General features: G+C 34.0%; 2 protein-coding genes across 2 annotated transcripts in view; one reads left to right on the top strand and one right to left on the bottom strand.

Moving 5' to 3' along the window:
* LOC128240857 (uncharacterized) overlaps positions 1–9456 on the top strand; it is a 29613-nt gene extending 20157 nt beyond the window's left edge. Inside the window, exons 17-25 of the mRNA XM_052957807.1 lie at positions 509–559; positions 813–955; positions 2349–2535; positions 2865–2984; positions 3557–3711; positions 4942–5049; positions 5808–5922; positions 6627–6720; positions 8000–9456. Coding sequence (XP_052813767.1) covers positions 509–559; positions 813–955; positions 2349–2535; positions 2865–2984; positions 3557–3711; positions 4942–5049; positions 5808–5922; positions 6627–6720; positions 8000–8132 — 1106 coding nt within the window. The 3' untranslated portion in view covers positions 8133–9456. The remainder of the gene's footprint in view (positions 1–508; positions 560–812; positions 956–2348; positions 2536–2864; positions 2985–3556; positions 3712–4941; positions 5050–5807; positions 5923–6626; positions 6721–7999) is intronic.
* Positions 9457–16859: 7403 nt separating this feature from the next.
* Positions 16860–18728, bottom strand: part of LOC128240040 (uncharacterized) — a 29285-nt gene continuing 27416 nt past the window's right edge. The window contains exon 17 of the mRNA XM_052956525.1: positions 16860–18045. Coding sequence (XP_052812485.1) covers positions 18029–18045 — 17 coding nt within the window. The 3' untranslated portion in view covers positions 16860–18028. The remainder of the gene's footprint in view (positions 18046–18728) is intronic.

Raw genomic sequence — 18728 nt, 5'->3', positions numbered from 1 at the left:
TACAAGTTGATCTTAGTTACTTAAACTTAAAAAAGAGCGTTCGTATATACCACATCCTCTAGCCTTCTGGTTAAGACAGTTTTTCACCATGTCAGGATCGTCAGGCACCAACCCCAAACCCTGCTTTGTTTTCTCTTGATATGCAGCAAAGGAAATTCCTGAAGAATATATCTATTTGTGAATTGAATAGAAGAAAGAGAGTAAGAGCCCATGTATCTCCACTAATCGCGTGACTTTCACGTGCTTAATATACACACTATAAACTGGGAAACCATTATTCGCTATTTCTAAACGAGTCGATTCGCTAAGGTCGACAAAATAATATTTAAATCATGTAAAGTTATGTATTTTCGTCCTCAAACTAGCTCGCATTGTCTATTCCAGGCTTGTTTTGAGGAAATACTGTATTTGACGATTTGGAACCATCTGTTGTCTAGTCCCTTTAATAAATAATCGTTACTTGTTGTATTTTAACTTTTATACGCTTATCACTATTTGTAATCTTCAGCGGAGAAAGAAAATCACCTGCAAGGGGGCGTAATTGTCGGAATTGTTGTCAGTAAGTATATAATTTCCTGGTATCGGTGTATTAGCCAACGGATTAAAAAAATAATATTATTATGTATTAAAAAAGTTTGTACGTTGTACAATTGGACATTTCTTATGCGCACTGTTAACAATATTTCATAATTATTCAAGGCTTTAAATATGAGGAAAAATCTGGACAAACGACGTTTGTTTTACGCATTTTCTTAACTAATGGAGTTTTCATCTAAATATTAAATTCATTCAAATTATTAACTTCGTTTAAGGTGTACTGGTTATAGTCGGACTGTTAAGTGCAATTTTTGTGGTCATGCTGCGAAGAGGTCATATGCAGCCGGTACGAAGAAGACTTGAGTCGATGTCGGTCAGGTACAGAGGAGTAATGGGCGGCAATGACTATTCCGGTAAAGTAAGTGTATGGGGGAGCTTATTTACCCTCGCCATTGGGTTATAGCCATTCGGCGGGCACTTAAGTGTTTAAGTGTAAGTGTTTTTGGTATGTAAGCATTTTATTCTCACACTCGGGCCTTGCCCATTCGGCCAGGGCTCCGATAAGATTGTTAGTCATTTTCGATATTTGGAGCATAGTGCACAGACAGAATATTACCTTGGTTAGAGCAACCCTGGTTCTTTAACGTGCACCAGTGTATAGCGCTGTCACACGCGACCCCCATTTAACGTCCTTCCGGAAGACGATGAGTATTTTTCTTAGTATTATGGCGGGGAATCGAACATGTGACCCCTGGATTGACAGTCAAGTGTGTTACCACTATACCACGGATCTGCCACAACCAGTAAAGTACGTGTATGCATAGTTTTTTTGTCATTTTTTAATGATTACAGTTTCAATATATAGCTTATCTTTGTCAAAGAAGCTAAAACATGATGTTTGTAAAATTCAAACAGGTGGTTGAAAATATAGACTGTATTTATAAACATGTATCTACAACTTTATTATCACTACGTCTTTCTTTTATATAATCGTATTCTATCCAATAACTACATTAATAATTATAACTAGTGTGTACGAGCTAATGGCGTTGCAGTCTCTTTTCAAATTGAAATGTTTTGTTGCTACCATAATTTCTTTGATAAAATGCCAAATTGTGCCTGAGATATTTAGTCCGCCCAGGTTGAAAACAATTTACGCTAGTCATTATCATATAATAGGTTTTTTGTTGATGCTTCCTTTATTAAATCATACTACAATTAACGGCATGTACTTGAATAGTTTGACATACTTGACTCTTAATGACATTTGCAAATAGCAGTCGTTAACACAATGTTGACACTTTCGTGGCTTGTTAATATAAATTGTGGTGGTGGTTGTGGTGGTGGTGTGATGGTAATGACGATGATTGATGATGATGATGATGATGGTGATGATGATGATGACAATGACGATGACGATGACGATAACGATGATGATTATTATGCTGCTGCTGATGATGATAAATGATGATGATGATAATAATGATGATGATTATTATGCTGCTGCTGATGATGATAAATGATGATGATGATAATGATGATGATGATGGTGGTGGTGATGATTATGCTGCTGCTGCTGCTGCTGCTGCTACTGATGATGATGATGATGATGATGATTGTGTTGGTGATGATGGTGGTGGTGATGATGATGATGATGATGATGATGATGATGATGATGATGATGATGATGATGATGATGATGATGATGATAAGATGATGATGATGATGATGATGATGATGATGATGATGATGATGATGATGATGATGATGATGCTAACGTTTCATTGTTGTTGTTGTTGTTTTTATTTTAGATTTCTCGTTCCTATGGAAACGCTATGTACGGGTACGGTGACATGGACTTCTCGGACCTTGATTCTTGGAAACTCGCTCGAGATGACGTCAGCTTGCAAAGTATTATGAAGTCAGGGTCGTTCGCTGACATTTACACGGCTACCATCGCGTACAACGGCAACACTGTCATAGCAAAGGTTCTTAAACGTAAGAAATTTGTTTTAAAATTACACTCTCACAGATATACCATTTTTACAACTTTTTTTGTCTCGGAAAGAGCAAACGAGAAATACCGTGTTTTCTGCACATTTCTTTCAAATTAAACTTAGTATCCTTCATAAGAACCATTGTTTTCGACATTTATTCATCCTTTTCGGTATATTAAAACAATTTCATTAATTTTGGTAAATCTTATTTAGGAGTAAGAGCGCATTCTTGAGTGAATATTATTATACATGTTTAAGGTATTGCTAACTTCTAAAAAAAGTTATATGTAATAAAATTGATATAGTAAAGTTTCATTTTACTTGTTTTAGAGGGATTTACAAAACAGGACGAACATCTCATGAAAGCCAAAATCAATTTCTATACTACTGTTGTTGGCAAGCATGAAAATGTAATCAAGTTACTTGGAGCGGTTGTTGACGACACAATTAGTAAGTATCTTCGTTTAACGCTTTTAATTCTTGATGAATATTAAATAAACTTCCATTCCTTGTGTTAATTTAGAGTAAAACATATTATTTTTTTTTTGAGTTTTCATATACAATTCGATGAACCTTTTGGCTTTGTTTATTAACGGAAGCAATTTATAAATCCAATACTGTACATATGTGCCCTACATTCTTACTAAGGACGTTGGTAGAATTGCATTTATCAGTGTAATTAATGAGCTTTCTCATTTAAGCCTAGCTGTTATTGAGCATTCTCGATTAAGTCGAGCTATCATTTGAAAGTGTCAATTACAGTCACAACTCGCTATGTCGAAGTAGTTAGGACCGCTTAAAAAACTTCGAGAAAATAACATTCGATATAATCGAAATACAAAATGTGTATAACTTAATCGAAACTTATCGCAGAAGAAATTGACCATAACATCGAGATAATAGAGTTCGATATAACGAGTTTCGACTGTAACCTGAGACTGCGGGTTGCGTTTTTAGGATGAATGTTTGGCGATCGAAGCTCATGCATCTGGAATTGTATCCAAATAGCATTTCCTTTATAGTGGGGCCTTTCATGGTATTTGAATACTGCGCCAACGGGCAGCTGAGTGATTATCTTCAGACATTAAAGTCCAACCTAACCTTGGATACACAGGAACTACTATACAGGTTTGGCCTTGGTGTGGCCCGTGGCATGGAATACTTGGCTGAAAAACAGGTATATAGTACCATAACTGAAATGATGTCGTATTTAAAACATAAAATAATTAGTCATACTTTGCGACATCTACTTTTACTATGTTTATTTTTCCGGTTTGCAAATTAAGTTTCACTTTGGATTTTCCGGGTTTGCAGTAAATATTATAATCATCATAGTTTTTCATTGGTTGAGCTTTTGATTGGTTATTCTGTCGCTCTAATGAAATTGCTTGGGGAGAAAATTCACTCGGTTATTTCACTCGATTTTTGTTTGTCGTAACAGTAAGTTGACTTTAAAATAATTTTAAAATAAGGAAATACGTTATATTCATGCAAATGACAGGTGGTCAGCGTATCTTTTGCAACTTGTCAATATCATTTGGCAGGAATTGGTTTAGTTAAAACAGTGAATAAATCAACCATGTGCTTATATTTACTTACACAATATAATCATATTATTGGTCAAGTGGTTGTTGCGCCTCGGTCAGTATCTATCATGATTATAATCCTTAACCTTAGATTTGCCGCAGTGATTCCATTTAGTTGTTTTGCCATTTGATTATACAGTAAAATCCCGTTGGCTCGAACTCGCTTAGTTCGAATTCCTCGTTGGCTAGAACTAGATGTAAAGGACCGATTTCTTTGTACTGAAGGTAAACAATCCCGCTTGACTCTAATTTTCCGAGGCTTGAGGTTATTTCGGCGGGACCTCGGAGTTTGAGCCAACGGGGTTTAACTGTAACGTCCAATCAAAACACTCAGATTCTAGTTGGTAATTTAATACATCAGGGGCATGATAAGTTGCATTATGAACTTATTTTAAGGTGCATGCATCAAGGACCTATAAACAAACATAACGTGTTCTTAAATTTAAAAGAAAATAGTACAGCTGAAATAAATATTTGAATTCTTGTTAGAAATACTGCAGATCACAAGCGTTTCCATTGGACATCCAGAGCAGTAAAGATTAAATAGTTAGCAATGATGATATTAACAACATTGTAAACTTTGATAAAGTTCTGAAAAACTGCCGATTGTTAATCAATAAATGATTGGTATATCTTATTGCTTGGTCAGCAATTACTTGGGTTCAGTGGGCGTTTAACCGTTTAATGAGATAACAGTTCAAACCCCTATTGAACCTTTACAATTCTACTTAATTATAATTTGAAACATAAGTATTGTCCCGTTTGTATGTTCAGCAACGTTTGATAAATCATGATAACCGAATTTTATGGAAAACATTCAGGTTCTCCATCGGCGACTGGCAGCACGGAATATTCTACTGGACGGCGATCTTGATGTTAAGATCTCTGGTTTTGGACCCATGGACGTGGACGAAGACAAGGGGAAAAGAGTAATTACAGCTTAACAGATACATACTCAATCATATAAAACGTTTAATATGTTTCATAATGGCATTGCACGTAGGAGTACCATACAAAACACATGTTAAACTGAGCTGTGTTTTGGTACCGAGCTTTTCCTATAATATCCGTTTGCTTTGGTTTCATTTGCGTTGTACATGAGATGAGGAATCACGTGACTTAAAGGGATTCTCACATTGGTCACCATGGATAACAACCGATGTAAACAAATAATTAAATGACGTTTATTTCTAAATACATTTTTTGCAAGAAAAACATTCTTAACCTATAAATGTCAATTGGTATTTTCTACTTCTACACGTGTGAAATATATTAGATTTGCTTGTATTTTAATGATGCGATCCTTGGCCAATATTTCAACGTTGCATCGTTCGAATTGTAATTTTGCCAAGGATTGCATCATTTAAATAATTGTTTTCATCGGTTGTGACCCGTGGCGACTCATGTGAGAACCCCTTTAAGTGACGTCATTCCTCACCCTGATTTGTTCGGTGATTTAAAAAGTTACCAAGTTTTTCTCTGAATAATGCTGTTTTATGCGCTACGAATCAAAGAAATTAAAATAGAAATGTATCGAATTATAAATCAAAATGTATCGAATGATTCACATTTCATTATGCATGCTTTGATGATATGTTCAGTGTATACTCTGAACCACTATTGTGTAAAAATTCATGATGTTTTAACCCAAAACATATCATTCCACACCAACACCACCATGTTCCAGGAGCGCATTCCGATCAAGTGGATGGCCCCCGAGTGTTTGAAGACCACAGAGGAGGCGACAGAGAAAAACGATGTCTGGTCATACGCTGTGGTACTATGGGAAATATTTACTCTCGGTGCGTGCCTTTATGACGATGATTTTAAACAATTCAACCCAATCCGGGAGGGTGTTGGTTTAATGCTTAATATATTCTTTGAATCTTTGAATCCGTAGTCCTAAAGCATCTAAATGATTTTTAGTGCAATTTTTCGATTTTATTACAACCATTACAGTCGAACCCCGTTCGGCACGAATGCCTCGTTGGCTCGAACTGGATGTTATGGACCCATTTCTTTATAGTGAAGTTAAGAATTCCCGCTGGGCTCGAATTTTTCGAGGCTGGGGGTATTTTCGCCGGTCCCTAAAAGTTCGTACCAACGGTCTTCGACTGTATATTAAAATCCTTCTATTTTTTTAATTCATTTAATATATGCCTATTTAAGAATTGTGTTATACATTTGTATTATGAGATAAGTCGCCATTTTTTGACGTGACGTCCTAAATAAAAAGCGTTCTAAATTGCACATGTTTTATAGCATTATAGATATGTCCTTATCATACAAATTAAAATGTTCTTGAAAACGAAGTGTATTAAAATATTATAATAAAACTCGTTTACTAAACATCTATGCTACTGGACACTCATGCAATATGTTCAAAAGTGCATTCCAAAATGTTGATGTAGATTTTAACTTTTTATTGTTTGATTTCTGAGTCTGTGAAGAGTTAATACAGATGAAATAGATATTGTTTTATGATAATATGAATGGTCTTTAACAGGTGATGCACCCTACGAAAATATTCGAGGAAAGGACATCCAAGCAAAGCTGAAATCTGGCTACAGGCTTCCTAAACCAGAACAGTGTGATAACAAGTGAGTCTGTCTAAAAGTATACATGTACTAGTTCAATTGAAGTTGATGAATATGTATAAAATGTAATATTCCTTACGTTCTGAATTTCATCGACCTATTTAACGATCAAAACCAAGCGTCTGTCACACACTTCCTACTCACCTAGCCGCGACTAAATCGGAGCACACAATTAACAACGGCGATAAAATCGGCGGACTTCCGTCGAGAAAACTTCACAATTGGCCGTAGCAATACCGATGAAGTTCCGGCGAAAGAGCCGATGTGCTACCGAAATACCACTTTTCTGCCCCCGATGTTATACTAAGGCGCCGCCGTTGTTCTATCGATGTGCCACCGCTGACCGCAGCTATATTTGAGTGATACCGTTGTACTGCCGTTATAAATGCTATATGTAACGGTATCACATCGCTAATAACTGTAATACATCGTTAGTACATTCGCATGACTAGGGTATAACAAATGTACTAGTACGGTACACATCGAATCCACCGGAGACCAACCGATCCATAACGGGGCGCTACCGGTGCTCCACCGACTTTTACGAAGTCATACCGGTTGCAGTCTCGTTGCTTGCTCCGGCAATACATCGGCAGAAATTGTTAAGCATGTTCAAAAATTTATACCATCGCCGCCCGATGCTTATTTTTATCCGATGTCCTGACGATGTACTCCGTGTGATATCGTTGCGCTGCCGTACATGTACCGATTGCCCCAAAAATGCCAAATTTGTGCTCCGGCATAGCTCCGGCAAACCATATAAGTTACTTGTGACAGACCCTTAAGAACAGAACAGAACAAAACAGATATTTTATTAAGACTTGTACAAAGTCCATCATCTTCTTAACTACACATGAATAATAAATACACAAACACATGGTATGACATATGTTATTCCTTATATGAAATAGAATCATAAATATATTCAAAAATATATATTCAAATCAGGTGAGGATGAACAAAACTATTATAATTGTAAATCGATATTTAAAGTCGATCTTCTAATACTCAGAGCTTGTTTGACAAAAAAAGATAGTTTTATAAGTTTTTGTTTATTTCTTGTGTTTAACAGTTCAATGAACTTAAAAACAGACGGACGTTAATAAGCTATTATCCGGATCAAATACCCCAGAAAATAAATAACAACATAGCCATGATCTTGAAAGGTAGAATACCGGTATGGCGTCATGTTATTTACCACAAACCTGTAACACAGTTTATGTTATAAATTTCGATAGTACAATAACGAGCTTTGATTATTTTCTATTAATACAATTTTAAGGTGGTACGATGTAATGACACAATGCTGGCAAGCCAACCCAGATCAACGCCCGACATTCAAAACCATCAGAGGAGAACTGGACGAGATGTTCGTGGCCGCACCTCAAGACGACTACTACATCTATAGAAAATAGTGTTTGACGACCCGAACGAGGGACAGAGTGTTTATATTGGACAAATGTTTGGGGTTGAGGGATTGTAGAAATTGTAATTATAGTACACATTCGATAAAAGAATTAATGTGTCTATCTCAAGAGCAATGGTTTCATATTTGTGACATCGTCTGCAATAATGTGTCATGTGGGGGTATTCACGTTCAAAAAAATGAAATGAATAGTATGATAATAAAATAGGGAGTTAACTCTAGTACCTATAGTACCTTTTATTTCCTTCGGTAATTCTAGTATTGATTTCTTTTAATTGGCGCTCTCATTCATTGTTAGAATTTCAGTGAAAGGTAGTCTTATATTTTTACCTTCCCTCCCGCCCTTTATGTGCTGTATTAATATTGTAAATTATATAGTTTATTTGTAATTACATGTATTGTGTTTTATTAATATTTCCCCGATTTAAGGGCGATTTAGCTGCTATTGTTCAGTGTCATATGTATGTAAGAAGTATGCAGCCTTTTTTCGGCCAAAATAAAATATATTTTCATACTATGTGCTTTAAATATTCCCGACATAATTTTGGAAGACATGTTTGCAAATCAATTTATATTTCATTATTGATGCACATTTCAGTAAATAGATATAGTTTATGAACTTGAAAAAAATAACTCAAATTTTAATAACTGGATACAAATATTGGATAGATTGTATATTTTAATCCAGTTTTTTTTTTAAATTTAGCATGCGGAAGATTAGGAATTTTAGTACACATGTAATACTTCGTATATCAATTTCAAATTTTATCATTTTTCATATTTGAGTAATTGAATATCATTTATGAAGTTGACGGGAAATTTCGAACACTAATATCCTGTATTTGTACGTATTGTACGAATCACAGGTACCATGTCAAACCTATGATAAAGACCGAAACGCGTAAAAATGGGGATCGACAGACGCTATAAAGTTCGAGTAACATAAATCCTCTTTAATTACCATGATCAAGTATCCTTTGTTTACAAACAAAACGTCAACATGTTGTCAAAGTCTGATAGCAACGCCTTTATGATTTAATATTTGGAATAGTGAAGATATGAAATAAGTAAGTCATTTATCATTGTTCAATGGGGCATATATTTGGACTATTACACAGCTAACGGCTCGTCCAATATGTTTTTCCAAGATGTGTACTCGTCCAAATATATCTACTTATTGTACAGAACACTGTTAATAAATGTCTAACAGTATTTTTATATTTCTGTGATTGTATGCATTATTGTAATTATAATATGAAACTGCATGTCAACTTATATATTTTTAATTTTTCAAATAGATATGAATAAATTTACGTCCTTGTTGTGTCAATTTTCCATCAAATTTTGACACATTGTGTGCTCATAAGAAAACAGATGACTTGATTTTAAAAATAAAAAAGCAAAATTAATTGTGGACAAGAAATGTCCAGAAGTTTTACCAGTCCGACAGGATAAATTAACTTAATAGTGATATTTTAACATAAAATTGAAATGTAACACATTTCTTGCCCAAAATGAAACATTTTTATAACAAGAAGTTTGATCACAAGGTTTATGCATTGTCAAAATCATGGCGTGCAGATCGAACAATTTTGACCATTCAGATCTACCCGTCGTTTAAGACGAACATTTCAACGCATCACAAATTTAAACATGAAGCTGAAGCATGCGCATGGTTTGAACATTAAACAGGAGAGCTGGTAACTCAATCAGGGAAAGCAACTAGCAGCCATACTTTGTACCTTGCAGCCAGTCCATACTTACAAAATCACTTATCAATTCCTTTTCATCAGCAATATAATAACTTGAAGTTTTCAAACACAAAATATGCACTTATCAACACATCTATTCAGTATAGTGTAATTGTAGTGAAACTACCATAGGAAAAGTTACACATGTTTCAAAAAAGTAGGCGAAAAGACTTAGTCCTGCGATATTTCATGTTTGATCAATGGTCTTTGAAGATTTCAAAGGGCTTACATCAACCTCATTTTCTTCGCCATTTTGCAGCATATTTTATGTTCAGTAACATTTAAGCACCTTTGATTGTGATCTTAACATAAATGTGAACTGATGCAATGTGTCTTTGCTCAATTGTCTCTGGGTTGACAATTGCATTCAACCTTTCATGAAAGCATACCACAAAATAAAACGGCAGCTACCAACCATCTTGAAGACTAAACAGCCTTTCAATGTCATACAAATTTATTCCAAGGCTAAACATACAGTGAATCATTACGAAAGATTTAAATTATTACAGAACATGATGTACATACTGTAATAATCACTGTATTGATCAACGTATGGTTGGATATGAATTAGAATTGCATCATGCAAATTGATCCCGACAAAAACATCTGTAAGCATTGCTGCTACTCTGACAGGAATTTCCTGGGCACGAGGATCGATATTCTCTAATGGTTTACCTATACCTCTTGATATTTTATCAGATTTGTTTATAGACAGCATTTTTTCAAATACTCTCAACTGTAAGAAAACACTTCACAAAATACAGTAGACAATTGTCAATGGACCCATTAACATGGAGAAGTTCGAGTCAGTGTAAAATATTGAATCAAAATGAGAAGAAGTGGTATCTGAACTCTGGAGTAGACCGGCTAATAATTATTTTAGGGTTATCCTCCTTAGCAAACGTTTTTTGCGTAGACATTTATTTGTAAGCTAGCCCATGTCCAACTCGGGAGGCTAATTACCTTGGATGGTTGTCTATATGCCAAGCGTCTAGAACAAACCTGATGTATAAATAAATAAAAATAGGACATATCCATGTATTTTTTATTAAAACCTGATTGGGCCGAGAATAGCGATTGACAAACTATTTAAAAAAACAACCACTTTGTGAATACTCGTTGGAGAACAGTATCTGGCAGCTCTTAAAGGTTTTTAAATATTTCTTCATTAGAAAAATTAATGACGAAATAACGTTTTGTGCATGTAGTTAATAAGGGGTCAATGTCGTATGATGGTTTATTATTAGAATATGATGTGATGTAGTTCGTGCCGAATCGAGGCGCAAAAGGGAACTATCAATAAGGCCTAAACTAATTTCAGCTTAGTGAACGGCATTACCTGGCATTTCGTACGCAGTACACATTAAATATTTTGTGTCATTCTGAATGGAATGTTTTTCGGATTTGAGCTAAAATACATAGTACCGAACACTTAAAAGGTATTTTTCTAAGGTAATACACATTTCTGAAAATGTTTTGCTAAATTTTGACAAACGGTGTAGAACCAGTTGAGGTTTTAAGTTTATATTGAATTGCAGACGAATTGAGAAAAATAACATCAAACAATTGATTGGTTATTCAACCTTCACGAAAATTCATGTTCAATTATGACTTTTTTTATTTAAAACTTAGACGTCAAGTTATATGTTGTTTTGGCTGTTTTTCAAAACAAGCGATTCGCAAATTTAAATATTGATTTCTTTTATAAATATCTTGACTGTAGGTCAACATAAATGCGAGGTCTAAAATATGTGACTTGATGCGCCTTCTCATGCTACATTTTGATCTTACAGTGTATTAAAAAATTGAATGGCATTTGTTAGACTCAACTCAACTCAACTTATCTTTATTTCCACCGAAATCGATTATATGTACAAACAACTTAAATAACTGCTAATTACAATACAATACAATGTTTAAATACTTATGTATGCATGGTTAAACATGAACATTTGATTTAGATATGATATAATGTTTAATAGTTTACATATATTATATACCATGATATGAAAAGACAGTCCATATTCTTTACAACAACATTGCAGCGCATTATGTACTAATGCAATGATGGATGTATGTGTATGCACACCTTAAAAATACATGGCGTACACTGGGATAATTCGGCACTGACAGTTCGGCGCCAAGGAGGGCCAGATAGAACGAGTCTTTGTCCATTGATAGAAGTACACTGGCTAGATCCACGTCGATCGCTGCGACGTCAGAAATAAAACGCCATCTCGAACGTTCATGCTTATAGCACGAGTACACTTTATGCGTCTCTATATTGTCTGTTTCCTCGTTGCAATGTTCACAGCGACGAATGCTATCTGTACGCACTTTGCACCATAGTCTTGCAATACAGGTTTGAATGTGCCGGTAATAACTGGAATCGAACACTTGATACACAATTGCATGTGTAACGCTAGGGTGTAAAATCCTAAAGCGTCTAAAGTCATCGTTCGTTCTGACCACTGTAGAGTAGCTGCAGACAGTACACAGCTTTTTACAATGCCTTTCCACTGCTGTTTGGAAGGCATGCGTTCAGGGTGCAATAACGAATCATTCACGAAGCTTTGTAACCCATAAGCACATAATAGTTTACATATATCTGGCACATAACCTAAATTAACAGTTCGGTCACATATAAATTGGAAGTAACGTCTTATAAATATGTTTCTGGTTGTACATTTTGTATCAAGACTAAGAATAGCATGCAAGAATAACAATTTTCTGATGATAACAAATGTATATAACTTATTCAATCCTAACATAGATTCACACATGTCCGATCTGGTTTGGATGTGAAATCCTTGAATCTTCTTAACAATAAAGTGTTGAAGTCTGTTAAGAGAAATGATATCACTTGATGTTACATTATTCCATAGTTCGCTACAGTACAATACAATCGGTATAATTATTTTAAGGTACAAATTTGCTGATACTAAAGGATTAAGGCCATATGGATGGACTCCTTGAGCTGTCATAGCGAAGAATGCGTTTTTGGCCTTTTGGCATCGTTCCTCTATTCTTAATTTACATTTCATATTAGAAACTTGTTTGACACCCAGGTGGTTAGCACAGTTCGTTTGAGGAATTATATTGTCACCGTACATAATGGCCACGTTTGGTGGATTACGTTTCTTGCTGAACACTACTATCTCCGATTTCTTCACGTTCATATCAATGTTCCAAGTTTTGCAATATCGGTACACGAATTATCTGTCACCGTTAACAAATGCGTGTTTCAATAGGTGCTCGGGATTAGTTTCCAGTTCGGATTTGTACCATCAAACAGTAGCGTTCACTTATGAATGCATTTGTTGTTGTTTTGAATTCGTTTGTTTCCCTTTACTTGCGTAATATTGTACATTGCAGTTTTAAATTATAAATCCTTTTCACTTTTATTCGCTGCTGTTTTTAATCTATTTCAACGTAAACACATATCGGCTGCTATCTTTCAATAATGGAGTTGATGATTGCCAATTCAGTTTAAAAATAGGTCAATTATTCAAGACTTTAGTCCACTTAAATATTTCCTATCAGGTGCCTTTATATTCATATAATAGGGATGCAAACGAATATTCGAATATTCGATCAAACGTTTGGTAAAATCGGTAAAAATGTTGAATAAATAAAACAAAAAACCTTTTGCCTGCAACTCTGTTGCTGTGTATAAATGTCGTTAGTCTTGTTTTTACAACGTTTGGCACATACTGCCAGAGGTGTAAATGTGATGACAATACACTATATACGCGCGATATGTCATTTAGAGACATATCGTCTTGTACTATAAAAAGTACCCGTAATTTTACAATAATTGACAATAAGACAAGTGACATCAAATATTTCAATATTTCGGTAAATTTAAAGGCCTTCGCCAATTAAGGATTTAAGAAATTGGCCTTCACGCCAAGGTATTGTCTTGGCTGCAAATAAAGCTGTGCAACATTGCTCAAATCGCCGTGTTGACATGAATGACATGTGCTACTATAATGTAATAATATGTATCTGCTTTATACTGTTTTCCATGTCTCAATACCTTGTTCGTGCTTTGAAATGTAAATGTATAACATAGCGTTTTTCCTTTATTGATGTCCAATAGAAGAGTCAAAATCCACGTATGTTTTTGTTTTATTTTTTACTAGTTCCCGAGTTCTGTTGTTTCCATAGTTATATTTAGTACAGGTCAATTCAAGAACGAGGCTGCTCGTCCTACGAAAAGACCCTCCATTGGCGCATAACGCCAATTGAGCAGGAATCCATCTAATTTCACATTGAGTACAAATACGAAGACATGCGGAATTCAAATTATTCGATATTGTATTATTGCTTATTCATAATTTATTGTGTTTTTTTCATTTTGAAAATTGGGATTTTCAGAGGCTTATTTGGGAAAAATCAGGGTCTGCCGCGCGTTCTGGCTACGACAAAATAGGGTTTAAATGCCACGGCTATTACTTTAGCGAATAATAATAATAAATCACTACATCTTCTAAAAGATGTATTTTGGTAATCAAATATTAGAATATTAGATCGAAAGAATTTCCGAATATTTGAATATCAGTTTTGCCATTCGTTTGCATCCCTATTATATACAAGATAAAGAAATAAATCTCATGACAAGTAAATAACAAATTCGTAACGAGAAACTGCTGTCACCATTTAAATTCGTGCACGTTCCTTCTCCAAAACAATGAGTCTTGCACATGTGTATACAGTTATTTTGATACCATATGCTCATTAAATGAATATGTTCTTGAAATATAAGCCAACATTTCACTTACTTCAAACCACTGGTTTTACTGAATAACGATCATTCGATCATGACTTTCAAAAGCATGAACTCAATCCGGAAAATTGTGGACATACCTTACCAAATAAAAACAATTTGCAACACCCAGCGCGTATTTTTGAATCCAAGCAAACCCAAAGTTAGAACTTTTGGGGTGAGTGTACTCTTATTCTTCTCAATGACTTTGTGATATGTGAATTTACAATTTAGATAAAACAATATTTAATTTTTTGCAAATAGGAATTAATTGAAAGCTTATGCTAATGCTAGAATAATGTCATTATTAAAGGGCAATAACTCTTTGATACGGTACCGATCTAGACAAATACTGTGCACGCAAAAACGAAAAAGAGTTATACATACTTTACATATTAAGCTGATGAAAATAAAGTAATGCCTGCAGACGGAAAGTCGTACATACTTACGAATTCGAACAACGTCAAATGCATAAAATTATGATGAATTTGTTTTGCTCGGCTAGTTTCTGTGTTTATTACATTGCTACAAATGCTGTTGTACACGACAATGGACCCCACATTCAACGACAATACACACAATCTTTAAAAAGCCAGTGAGAATACACTCTACTTACGAATACCGTCTGAAAGACCACACCATATTAAAAGCCTTGAATAACAATGACAAAAACACAACTTTTAAGAAATTTATTAATATAATATCGGAAAACAAAATAATATATCAGATAAAATGAGGTTAAACATAATAATTACAATGCATACAGTCACACAAATATGAAAATACTGATAGATATTTATAGGTTATTTAACATTTTTATGTACAATACGGAGATATATTTGAAAAACTACACAGCTAGGAAACCATATTGGACAAGTCGTAATTTGTGTACGAGTCCAAATATATGCCGTATTGAACAGAACAATGATAAATTACTTCTTTATCTTATACCTTCTTTATTCCAAATATTCAAATCATAAAGGCGTTGCTATCAGACTTTGACAACATGTTGACGTTTTGTTTGTAAACAAAGGATACTTGATCATGGTTATAACAGAGGATTTATGTCATTCGAACTTTATAGCGTCTGTCCATCCCCATTTTTATTCGGAAACTGTTTTACGCGTTTTGGTCTATATCACATGTTTCACATGGGATCTGTGATTCGTACAATACGGGAAAAATATAATATTTTTGACACGCGTGCGTCCCGATATGGAAGTATATTGTACGGTCATGTGTTGAACATAAGAATCTACGATAAGACCTATAATTTAGGTATACAATAAATTGGAAAATTTTCATACATTTAATATTTGTATTGTCAGATTATTTCTGTGTGTAATTGCCCTTTATACTATAAAATGAGTTTTATTTACTCAAATATAAAACAATGATAAAATTTGAAAGGATATTCGAAGCATTTCATGTCTACAAAAAATCCAAAATGTACCGAAAGATAAATTTTAAAATACTATTTAACAAATATACAAGCTGTTCAATAATTGTATGGTCAATTAAAACCTTTTGAAGTTTTTTGTCTACATTATTAAAGGAAATAATTACATGTGAGGTTATCAGCAACCTGTGTCCTGCTGGAGAAAAAATACACTTTCGTTTTTTGCAATGCATTGTGCCTCATATGCAAACAATCATAATGTTGAAATGATTTTACACAGCGTTTTATGTTATTTTATTATTATACTACTCGGTTAAATTTCATTTTCATCGTGAACGTAAATACCCCAACATGACTTACTTATATTGGCAAATTCTTACTGTTTGCAATTGTCGGTCAACTTCATAAATGATATTCATTAACTAAATTGTGAATCAATGATTAAACATGTATAAGAATTGATATACGAAGCATTATATGTCTGCTGTAATTCCTATGTAAGCAACCAGATGTATTTAAAATTACCATCAGATACATTAACTATGTATTCAACATTTGTTTTGTCAAAATCTTACCGTCTCTTACAGCTCGTCAAATTCATAAATGATATTCATTCTCTCAAATATAAAACAATGATAATATAAGAACATTACACGTCTGCTCTAATCCTATGTAAGCTACCAGATGTATTTAAATATATATATATATATATATATATATATATATATATATATATATATATATATATATATATATATATATATTTATTTATTTTTTTCGGTAACAATCAATATATATTCAATATTTGTATTGTCAAAATATTATTGACTGTAATTTTCCGTCAACTTCATAAATGATACTCATCTTCTCAAATATGATACAATCATAATACATGTATAAAAGATTGATATACAACGCATTACATGTCTGCTGCAATTGCCCGTCAAGTTCATAAATGATATTCATTTTCTCAAATATAAAACAATGATAATATAAGAATTGATATACGAAGCATTACATGTCTGCAATAATAATAATAATGTAAGCCACAAGATGTATTTAATACTAAAAATTTTTGTATTGTCAAAATATTATTGTCGGTAAGTTTCCGTCAACTTCATGAATGAAAATAACCTTCTCAAATATGAAACAAGGATAATATTTGCATGGAATACGAAACATTGCATGTCTACTATAAGTCCAAGTTGTACAGCAAGATATATGTGAAAATACTATATAACAATATATAATCTACTTAATATTTGTACGGTCAATTATTAGTATTTTTAGTTGGATTTTTAAACTGCACAAACTCTACTTTTTTACTTAAATGTGAAACGATGATAAAATATTAATTGGTATACATAGCATTACATGTCTACCATCATTCCAATGCACATCGCAACATTTTGAAAGTAATACTACATATATACAATTTATTCAATAGTCTTATGGTCAATTATAATTATTTGAAGTTGCTTGTCTACAGCATAAAAAGGAATAAATTACATGTGACGTTATCAGCAAAGTTGTGTTCTGCTAGGGAAAACATGACATTTTTTTTTATTTTATTTTTTTGCAATGCATTGTGCCCCATAGGCTGAGAATTAAAATGTTGCAAATAATTTAAAAATAATATTTTACACAGTGTTATCCGTAATTTCTTTTTTATATAATTGTGTTTACATCGTTGACGTGAATACCCCCAACATGACACAATTTTGCATATGAAACCATGGGATTTGTAATAGACAAAGTATTACTAATAAATGTGTATGATAAAAACAATGTCTGCAACCCCACACATTTGTCCAATATAAAAACTCTGTCACCTGTTCGGGTCGTCAATTACTATTTTCTATAGATGTAGTAGTCGCCTTGAGGGGCGGCCACAAACATTTCGTCCAGTTCTCCTCTGATGGTTTTGAATATCGGCCGTTACTCTGGGTTGGCTTGCCAACATTGCGTCATGACCTCATACCACCTTAGTATTGAACAAATACAATATATACAAAGCATTTAATTTTATAACATAACATCCAAAACGTAATTGCAGGAAATTAGTACATAAACGGTTTTGTGGTAAATAACATAAGGTCATCACGTTAATCTATCTTTCAAATCATGGCTATTTTGATATGAAGTATCTGGGTTAAATGGGGAATTCGATCGGAAAATTATCTAAGGAACCTGTTACACGTAACTGATTTGTCTCGCCGGAGCTTAACCGGGGAACAAATTTGGCAATTTTTAAGTTTTGGTAATGGATCGGTGGCTTTCCAGTGTCTTCAATGTGAACCGCCCTGGGGGTGATGTGATACCGTAGTCCTGCCGATGTACTGCCGTTATAAGCGATGTAATACCGTACTTCAACCGTACTTACACCATACATCGGAAGAACAACGGCAAAGCAACGGTAGCACCCCACTATAGTTCCGCTCATTTCAAATCTATCAGTATCTAGACATCGAGATGTTAGCCATTTCGAAGTTCATACATCGTAGCATAACATACGCATGAGCATCTCGCCAATACAAAGAAGAAGGCGAATTCGCGTCATCGATAGAAATAGCGATAGACTCACAAACTCCCCTCAATTCTGCATATAATGATCGCCAAAAAATCACACGAATATTCACCTTGTTCAAAATGGCCGCGTTACGTCTA

This window comes from Mya arenaria, chromosome 7 (genome assembly GCF_026914265.1).
Source record: "Mya arenaria isolate MELC-2E11 chromosome 7, ASM2691426v1".
Classification (NCBI taxonomy): domain Eukaryota; kingdom Metazoa; phylum Mollusca; class Bivalvia; order Myida; family Myidae; genus Mya; species Mya arenaria.
The sequence above is the reverse complement of the archived record's forward strand: the minus strand, read 5'-3'. Positions and strand labels throughout refer to the sequence as shown.